This window comes from Oncorhynchus gorbuscha, linkage group LG03 (assembly GCF_021184085.1).
Source record: "Oncorhynchus gorbuscha isolate QuinsamMale2020 ecotype Even-year linkage group LG03, OgorEven_v1.0, whole genome shotgun sequence".
Taxonomy (NCBI): Eukaryota; Metazoa; Chordata; class Actinopteri; order Salmoniformes; family Salmonidae; genus Oncorhynchus; species Oncorhynchus gorbuscha.
The window spans coordinates 94,124,207-94,134,549 of NC_060175.1; the positions used below are offsets into that span (position 1 = coordinate 94,124,207).

At 45.9% G+C, this 10,343-nt stretch overlaps 1 protein-coding gene across 2 annotated transcripts in view; it reads right to left on the reverse strand.

Moving 5' to 3' along the window:
* LOC124032267 (extended synaptotagmin-1-like) overlaps nucleotides 1-3,944 on the reverse strand; it is a 43,950-nt gene extending 40,006 nt beyond the window's left edge. For both annotated transcript variants that reach the window (XM_046344530.1, XM_046344532.1), the window contains exon 1: nucleotides 3,362-3,944. In XM_046344530.1, the coding sequence (XP_046200486.1) occupies nucleotides 3,362-3,703 (342 nt within the window). In that variant the 5' untranslated portion in view covers nucleotides 3,704-3,944. The remainder of the gene's footprint in view (nucleotides 1-3,361) is intronic.
* Nucleotides 3,945-10,343: the final 6,399 nt, after the last annotated feature.

Sequence of the window (10,343 nt, forward strand, 5' to 3'; positions counted from 1 at the left end):
ACACGGTTGCTAAGCTAATAGTGACTCAGTCAGCATACATGCTTATTTTTCTCGAAGTACATAATGTCACGATTACAAAGCTATACAATACTACAGATAGCAGATACTACAGACAGAGATAGCAAGTAAATTATCGCACATCCCAGAAAATATTTGTAATGTTGTATTTCTTGTTGACGAAATTGGTGCTAATGTTGGGTTTTTGAGCTAGCCCCTAATAGACTCCCATTCACTCTGAAGTAGAGCGCTCCTTGCCCCAGGATCGCCCATAATGCACCGCACGCACCATTGACGTAGCATGGGCAACGTTTCCCCATCTCCTCAAAAGTAAATCTGCCGTTGCGAATGTTAGACTCCACTGTGAGGCACTTTGATCTGCAGGTTGAACATGGTGAGATTGTAGACTCCTAAATTGATAGTGCAGTCTTTTTTAGGGGATTTTACCGCTAATTAGCTGAGATTATTGTGTGTAGCTACGTTTTTTTTCTAGCTAGCTACCTACAGTTGAAGTCGGAAGTTTATAATATATAATAATAATATATGCCATTTAGCACTTTTATCCAAAGGTTGTCATGTGTGCAGTCATTAAAACTCTGTTTTTCAACCACCACATGCTCACAAAAACTTTTTTTCTTGTTAACAAACTATAGTTTTGGCAAGTCGGTTGGGACATCTACTTTGTGCATGTGTAACAGTATAATTTTAAACCGTCCCCTCGCACATACCCGGGCGCGAACCAGGGACCTTCTGCACACATCAACAACAGTCACCCACAAAGCATCGTTACCCATCGCTCCATAAAAGCCGCGGCCCTTGCAGAGCAAGTGGAACTACTACTTCAAGGTCTCAGAGCAAGTGACGTAACCGATTGAAACGCTATTTAGCGCACACCGCTAACTAAGCTAGCCGTTTCACATCCGTTACACATGACACAATTAATTTTTTCAACAACTGTTTAGAGACAGATTATTTCACTGTATCACAATTCCAGTGGGTCAGAAATTGACATACACTAAATTGACTGTGCCTTTTAACAGCTTGGAAAATTCCAGAAAATGATGTCTTGGCTTTAGAAGCTTCTGATAGGCTAATTGACATAATTTGAGTCAATTGGAGGTGTACCTGTGAATGTATTTCAAGGCCTACCTTCAAACTCAGTGCCTCTGTTTGACATCATGGGAAAATCAAAAGAAATCCAAACTCCACAAGTCTGATTCATCCTCAATTTCAATTTCCAAATGCCTGAGGGGTACCACGTTCATCTGTACAAACAATAATATGCAAGTATAAACACCATGAGACCACGCAGCCATCATACTGCCCAGGAAGGAGACGCGCTCTGTCTCCTAGAGATTAATGTATTTTGGTGCAAAAAGTGCAAATAAATCCCAGAACAACAGCAAAGGACCCTGTGAAGATGCTGGAGGGAACAGGTACAAAGGTATCTATATCCACAGTAAAATTAATCCTATATCGACATAACCTGAAAGGCTGCTTAGCAAGGAAGAAGCCACTGCTCCAAAACTGCCACAACTGCACATGGGGACAAAGATCTTACTTTTTGGAGAAATGTCCTCTGGTCTGATGAAACAAAAACAGAACTGTTTGGCCATAATGACCATCATTATGTTTGGAGGAAAAAGGGGGGTTTGCAAGCCTAAGAACACCATCCCAACCGTGAAGCATGGGGGTGGCAGCATCATGTTGCGGGGGTGCTTTGCTGCAGGAGGGACTGGTGCACTTCACAAAATAGATGGTATCATGAGGAGGAAAATTATGTGGATATATTGAAGCAACGTCTCAAGACATCAGTCAGGAAGTTAAAGCTTGGTCGCAAAGGTGAAATTAAATTTCAAAAATGGGTCTTCCAAATGGACAATGACCCCTAGCATACTTCCAAAGTTGTGGTAAAATGGCTTAAGGACAACAAAGGAAAGGTATTGGAGTGGCCATCACAAAGCCCTGACCTCAATCCCATAGAAAATGTGTAGAAAATGTGTGGGCAGAACTGAAAAAGCGTGTGCGAGCAAGGAGGCCTACAAAACTGACTCAGTTACACCAGCTCTGTCAGGAGGAATGGGCCAAAATTAATCCAATTTATTATGGGAAGCTTGTGGAAGGCTACGCAAAACATTTGACCCAAGTTATACAATTTAAAGGCAATGCTATCAAAGTGAGTGTATGTAAACTTCTGACCCACTGGGAATGTAATGAATGAAATAAAAGCTGAAATAAATTATTCTCTCTACTATTATTCTGACATTTCACATTCTTAAAATAAAGTGGTGATCCTAACTGACCTAAAACAGGGAATTTGTACTGGGATTATATGTCAGGAATTGTAAAAAATTGAGTTTAAATGTATTTGGCTAAGGTCTATGTAAACTTCCGACTTCAACTGTAGCTAGCTAGCCATGCAGCCCATAGAGAGAGCATTGTGGATTTTATAGTCGACTTGAGCTGTAACAGATTTCCACAACAATTTTCCATGTTGCTACCAACCTTATTATAACACCAAAATGAAAAATGTGTTCACAACAAATATTGTTCTCAATTATTAATATTATTTAACACAGTATATTAAAGGAATGATTGGTTTTGGGTGTACTTTTCAAGGAACTTGGTCACTGTTAACTGTGTGCTAATTTTAAATACAGTAACAACTCTGTGGTATTATATTTTAGCAGATGCACTTATCCAGAGAGACTTAAAATAGAGAGGGAAAGTTTTGACTCATTCTCCTCAGGCTCTGCATATTAAGAATGTCCAAATATAGCTAGGGCTGGATGGACTAGACTAAAGAATGTAGAAGAGGGGGAGGGGTGTGTGTGTGGGGGGGGAAATATACAGTGCATTCGGGAAAGTATTCAGACCCCTTGACTTGTTCCACATTTTATTACATTACAGCCTTATACTGTATTAACGAAAGTTTGGTAAGTCATAGACTGGGATGTCTGTACACTGTGCAAATTATGAAATGGTATGAAAGAGAGAGAGATTGAAGAAATAGGACATTGTGCTCATCCCCTTGCCATTATATCTGTCCTTATTGTCAACTGAGTTGTGTCACTGTGTTACTTTGGTCACCACAGACACATTTTTTGCTTCATTCATTTACATATTTATGTATTTATTTTGACAACATAAACAAACCTTTTTGGATGTGATGTAATGACATTGATGGATTTTAAGACTGACTTTTGTTCAAATAATGTATTTATTATTCCGCTGTATTTTATTTATTTGAAAAATAATATAAATATTATAAACGGTGGCTTTAATTACCAGCTCACAGTCTAGTAGGCTGAAGAGTCCATAGAGAAAATAGGAATACAATAATGATATGTTTCTTTTTACTTACCCATGGGGGTAATTCCTGTTTACTCATAAAAGCCCTCGCAGTGGTGTATGCTCTCTCATTCTCCAATACGAACATAGCTGACCGCAGACGCATTACTTTCTCGTTTCTGCTGTGTTTCCATCCGATGTAGACCATGAGACCGAATAGAACCAAGCTGATACTGAACCCGAAGTATCCGGCCAGATAAACTGGTAAAAGTGTAGCCAGGAATTTTCCAAAGGACCACAATACGGTTACAGCATGTTGCCCTGGAGGTTTGGGTGGCTGCATTTCTTCTGGCAATGCCGAGTCCGCAGCCCCCGAGCCTGTGCTCATACTCGGACTTCCATCCACAGATGGCATCGCAAAATCCTTATCCGTGGAGGCGCTACCTCTGCAGTTCCGCGTTCAGTGTCTTCTTGTTGTTTAATTAAAAAATAAAACAACAATGGAATAAAGTTTAGCTTGCAAACCATTGACAATGCCTTACACTGTTGACACGAAATGGTAATAAACAGTTTTGCTAGAAATGTTCAGCTAAAAATACATCTTGAATAGGTAAATAGCGCCAGGGAAATAAACCGCTCTTCATGCGCGCACTGACAAACACTAGCGGGCAGAAGCATGTGGATTCCAATTTTTGTCAGACTTGTAAGGGCGTGTTAACTAAGTGAAAGCCCTCCTTAAATCCATCAGATTTTTTTACCCTAAAATGTACTTGTTGCGAGAACATTTGACCGTACCATCTAGTCTAATATTTAGCAACCTCCACTGCATGTACAAACTCATCATTCAGGGCAGGTGAGGCAGAAAAACTGCTTGCCTGTTTTGCATGTTATTTTGGCATTAATACTTGTCACATATCAGTTATATATATATTGTTTGCGAACTGATATATATATATATTGTTTGCTATATATACCAAATATATATACCAAAAAAGAGACTGATATGTGACAGATTTCTGTATTAATGAGTTAATAAAGATGCACCCAAACATAGTCATGCAAAATGCAAGTGTTTCAGCCTAGCTCAGTGCTTTCCGTGGTTGTGGGGCAAGCCAGCAGAAAACATGGAGTGTTGCGGCGTGATTGGCTCAGTTTTCTGTCACTCATGAGGACACTATTCACCTCCAAGTCTAAGGGTAGAGATCAAAATTTCAAGCCCCTTGGGTGCTGCCATAGAGTTACATTAGAAGTGCCCATCCAAGAAGTCTCAAAGTCATTGGCCACATATAAAATGACGTCAAATCACTTTGTATCTACAGTAGCTTTGATTGGACTGATAATGTCAACTCCATACTTTCAAAATCTTTGTCATGCAGGTGAAAGAGGACCCAAAAGCGACTTGGCGAGAACAGAGTCTTTAATCCAGTAACGAAAAACACAATAAAAAAACACAACTTTCACTCGAAATGACGAGGACCGACTGAGACTCGATCTTGAACAGCTTTGAGGTGATAATGACTCCAAAAATCTTTGTCATGACTGGAGACGGTGAACAGCAGGTTGCCTCGGGAAGGCACTTGAACCAAACAGACTCAGACACCTGCTCACCACGCAGCATCTGAGGGAAACACGACACGACAGGGCGATACACAAACACAGCACGGTGAATTCTAGACAAGGAACCGACAGGGCAGAAACGGAAAACAAGAAGAGAAATAGGGACTCTAATCAGGGAAAAGGATCGGGAACAGGTGTGGGAAGACTAAATGATTGATTAGGGGAATAGGAACAGCTGGGAGCAGGAACGGAACGATAGAGAGAAGAGAGAGCGGGAGAGTGAGAGAGGGAGGGGGAGAGAGAGGGACAGAAAGAGGGAACGAACCCAACAAGACCAGCAGGGGAAACGAACAGAAGGGAAAGCACAAGGACAAGACAATATATGACAAAACATGACAGTACCCCCACTCACCGAGCGCCTCCTGGCGCACTCGAGGAGGAATCCTGGCGGAAACGGAGGAAATCATCAATGAGTGAACGGTCCAGCACGTCCCGAGACGGAACCCAACTCCTCTCCTCAGGACCGTAACCCTCCCAATCCACTAAGTATTGGTGACCCCGTCCCCGAGAACGCATGTCCATGATCTTATGTACCTTGTAAATAGGTGCGCTCTCGACAAGGACGGGAGGGGGGAGGGAAGACGAACGGGGTGCGAAGAAAGGGCTTGACACAGGAGACATGGAAGACAGGATGGACGCGACGAAGATGTCGCGGAAGAAGCAGTCGCACAGCGACAGGATTGACGACCTGGGAGACACGGAACGGACCAATGAACCGCGGAGTCAACTTACGAGAAGCTGTCGTAAGGGGAAGGTTGCGAGTGGAAAGCCACACTCTCTGGCCGCAACAATACCTTGGACTCTTAATCCTGCGTTTATTGGCGGCTCTCACAGTCTGTGCCCTGTAACGGCAAAGTGCAGACCTCACCCTCCTCCAGGTGCGCTCACAACGTTGGACAAACGCTTGAGCGGAGGGAACGCTGGACTCGGCAAGCTGGGATGAGAACAGAGGAGGCTGGTAACCCAGACTACTCTGAAACGGAGATAACCCGGTAGCAGACGAAGGAAGCGAATTGTGAGCGTATTCTGCCCAGGGGAGCTGTTCTGCCCAAGACGCAGGGTTTCTGAAAGAAAGGCTGCGTAGTATGCGACCAATCGTCTGATTGGCCCTCTCTGCTTGACCGTTAGACTGGGGATGAAACCCGGAAGAGAGACTGACGGACGCACCAATCAAACGACAGAACTCCCTCCAAAACTGTGACGTGAATTGCGGGCCTCTGTCTGAAACGGCGTCTAACGGGAGGCCATGAATTCTGAACACATTCTCGATAATGATTTGTGCCGTCTCCTTAGCGGAAGGAAGTTTAGCGAGGGGAATGAAATGTGCCGCCTTAGAGAACCTATCGACAACCGTAAGAATCACAGTCTTCCCCGCAGACAAAGGCAGACCGGTAATGAAGTCTAGGGCGATGTGAGACCATGGTCGAGAAGGAATGGGGAGCGGTCTGAGACGACCGGCAGGAGGAGAGTTACCCGACTTAGTCTGCGCGCAGTCCGAACAAGCAGCCACGAAACGGCGCGTGTCACGCTCCTGAGTCGGCCACCAAAAGCGCTGGCGAATAGACGCAAGAGTGCCTCGAACACCGGGATGACCAGCTAACTTGGCAGAGTGAGCCCACTGAAGAACAGCCAGACGAGTGGAAACAGGAACGAAAAGGAGGTTACTAGGACAAGCGCGCGGCGACGCAGTGTGCGTGAGTGCTTGCTTAACCTGTCTTTCAATTCCCCAGACTGTCAACCCGACAACACGCCCATAAGGAAGAATCCCCTCGGGATCAGTAGAAGCCACAGAAGAACTAAACAGACGGGATAAAGCATCAGGCTTGGTGTTCTTGCTACCCGGACGGTAAGAAATCACAAACTCGAAACGAGCGAAAAACAACGCCCAACGAGCTTGACGGGCATTAAGTCGTTTGGCAGAACGGATGTACTCAAGGTTCTTATGGTCTGTCCAAACGACAAAAGGAACGGTCGCCCCCTCCAACCACTGTCGCCATTCGCCTAGGGCTAAGCGGATGGCGAGCAGTTCACGGTTACCCACATCATAGTTGCGCTCAGATGGCGACAGGCGATGAGAAAATAAGCGCAAGGATGAACCTTATCGTCAGACTGGAAGCGCTGGGATAGAATGGCTCCCACGCCTACCTCTGAAGCGTCAACCTCGACAATGAATTGTCTAGTGACGTCAGGAGTAACGAGGATAGGAGCGGACGTAAAACGTTCCTTTAGAAGATCAAAAGCTCCCTGGGCGGAACCGGACCACTTAAAACACGTCTTGACAGAAGTAAGAGCTGTGAGAGGGGCAGCAACTTGACCGAAATTACGAATGAAACGCCGATAGAAATTAGCAAAACCTAAAAAGCGCTGCAACTCGACACGTGACCTTGGAACGGGCCAATCACTGACAGCTTGGACCTTAGCGGAATCCATCTGAATGCCTTCAGCGGAAATAACGGAACCGAGAAAAGTAACGGAGGAGACATGAAAAGAGCACTTCTCAGCCTTTACGTAGAGACAATTCTCTAAAAGGCGCTGTAGAACACGTCGAACGTGCTGAACATGAATCTCGAGTGACGGTGAAAAAATCAGGATATCGTCAAGATAGACAAAAACAAAGATGTTCAGCATGTCTCTCAGAACATCATTAACTAATGCCTGAAAAACAGCTGGCGCATTGGCGAGACCAAACGGCAGAACCCGGTACTCAAAATGCCCTAACGGAGTGTTAAACGCCGTTTTCCACTCGTCCCCCTCTCTGATGCGCACGAGATGGTAAGCGTTACGAAGGTCCAACTTAGTAAAGCACCTGGCTCCCTGCAGAATCTCGAAGGCTGATGACATAAGGGGAAGCGGATAACGATTCTTAACCGTTATGTCATTCAGCCCTCGATAATCCACGCAGGGGCGCAGAGTACCGTCCTTCTTCTTAACAAAAAGAACCCCGCCCCGGCCGGAGAGGAAGAAGGCACTATGGTACCGGCGTCAAGAGACACAGATAAATAATCCTCGAGAGCCTTACGTTCGGGAGCCGACAGAGAGTATAGTCTACCCCGAGGAGGAGTGGTCCCCGGAAGGAGATCAATACTACAATCATACGACCGGTGAGGAGGAAGGGAGTTGGCTCGGGACCGACTGAAGACCGTGCGCAGATCATGATATTCCTCCGGCACTCCTGTCAAATCGCCAGGTTCCTCCTGAGAAGTGGGGACAGAAGAAATGGGAGGGATGGCAGACATTAAGCACTTCACATGACAAGATACGTTCCAGGATAGGATAGAATTACAAGACCAATTAATAGAAGGATTATGACATACTAGCCAGGGATGACCCAAAACAACAGGTGTGAAAGGTGAACGAAAAATCAAAAAAGAAATAGTCTCACTGTGGTTACCAGATACTGTGAGAGTTAAAGGTAGTGTCTCAAATCTGATACTGGGAAGATGACTACCATCTAAGGCAAACATGGGCGTAGGCTTGTCTAACTGTCTGAAAGGAATGTTATGTTTCCGAACCCATGCTTCGTCCATGAAACAACCCTCAGCCCCAGAGTCAATCAAGGCACTGCATGTAGCACCCGAACCGGTCCAGCGTAGATGGACCGACATAGTAGTACAAGATCTAGATGAAGAGACCTGAGTAGTAGCGCTCACCAGTAGCCCTCCGCTTACTGAAGGGCTCTGGCCTCTTACTGGACATGAATTAACAAAATGTCCATCAAATCCGCAATAGAGGCACAGGCGGTTGGTGATCCTCCGTTCCCTCTCCTTAGTCGAGATGCGAATCCCTCCCAGCTGCATGGGCTCAGTCTCAGAGCCAGAGGAGGGAGATGGTTGCGATGCGGAGCAGGGAAACACCGTTGATGCGAGCTCTCTTCCACGAGCCCGGTGACGAAGATCTACCCGTCGTTCTATGCGGATGGCGAGAGCAATCAAAGAGTCCACATCTGAAGGAACCTCCCGGGAGAGAATCTCATCCTTAACCACTGCGTGGAGTCCCTCCAGAAAACGAGCGAGCAGCGCCGGCTCGTTCCACTCACTAGAGGCAGCAAGAGTGCGAAACTCAATAGAGTAATCCGTTATGGATCGATCACCTTGGCATAGGGAAGCCAGGGCCCTAGAAGCCTCCCTACCAAAAACTGAACGGTCAAAAACCCGAATCATCTCCTCCTTAAAGTTCTGGTACTTGTTAGAGCAATCAGCCCTTGCCTCCCAGATAGCTGTGCCCCATTCTCGAGCCCGGCCAGTAAGGAGTGAAATGACGTAAGCAACCCGAGCTCTCTCTCTAGAGTATGTGTTGGGTTGGAGAGAGAACACAATCTCACACTGCGTGAGAAAGGAGCGGCACTCAGTGGGCTGCCCGGAGTAGCAAGGTGGGTTATTAACCCTAGGTTCTGGAGGCTCGGCAGGCCAGGAAGTAACAGGTGGCACGAGACGAAGACTCTGGAACTGTCCAGAGAGGTCGGAAACCCGAGCGGCCAGGTTCTCCACGGCATGGCGAGCAGCAGACAATTCCTGCTCGTGTCTGCCGAGCATGGCTCCTTGGATCTCGACGGCAGTGTTACGAGCGTCTGAAGTCGCTGGGTCCATTCTTTGGTCGGTTCCTTCTGTCATGCAGGTGAAAGAGGACCCAAAAGCGACTTGGCGAGAACAGAGTCTTTAATCCAGTAACGAAAAACACAATTAAAAAAAACACAACTTTCACTCGAAATGACGAGGACCGACTGGCGACTCGATCTTGAACAGCAGGTGAACAGCAGGTTGCCTCGGGAAGGCACTTGAACCAAACAGACTCAGACACCTGCTCACCACGCAGCATCTGAGGGAAACACGACACGACAGGGCGATACACAAACACAGCACGGTGAATTCTAGACAAGGAACCGACAGGGCAGAAACGGAAAACAAGAAGAGAAATAGGGACTCTAATCAGGGAAAAGGATCGGGAACAGGTGTGGGAAGACTAAATGATTGATTAGGGGAATAGGAACAGCTGGGAGCAGGAACGGAACGATAGAGAGAAGAGAGAGCGGGAGAGTGAGAGAGGGAGGGGGAGAGAGAGGGACAGAAAGAGGGAACGAACCCAACAAGACCAGCAGGGGGAAACGAACAGAAGGGAAAGCACAAGGACAAGACAATATATGACAAAACATGACAATCTTAGCTAGCAGTCATCATCATGAATCAAGTTGACAATCTACTGGCAAATAATTTTTAATCCTTGTCAGGTGAAGAGAAATAATGAAGATAAATTAATAATAAAACGTATCGGTATCATCGGCCAATGGCCATGAACATTACATAAGTTGGAAATGGTAAATTCAACAATGAGTGGTTTGGAAGGAATCAGTGGCTAACTGCAAGCATTGCAAAGCAATCATTAGCCTGCTACTCAGTGGAGTGGCTGTGCGGTCCCAAGTCTAAGATTAAGGGTCTCTATTC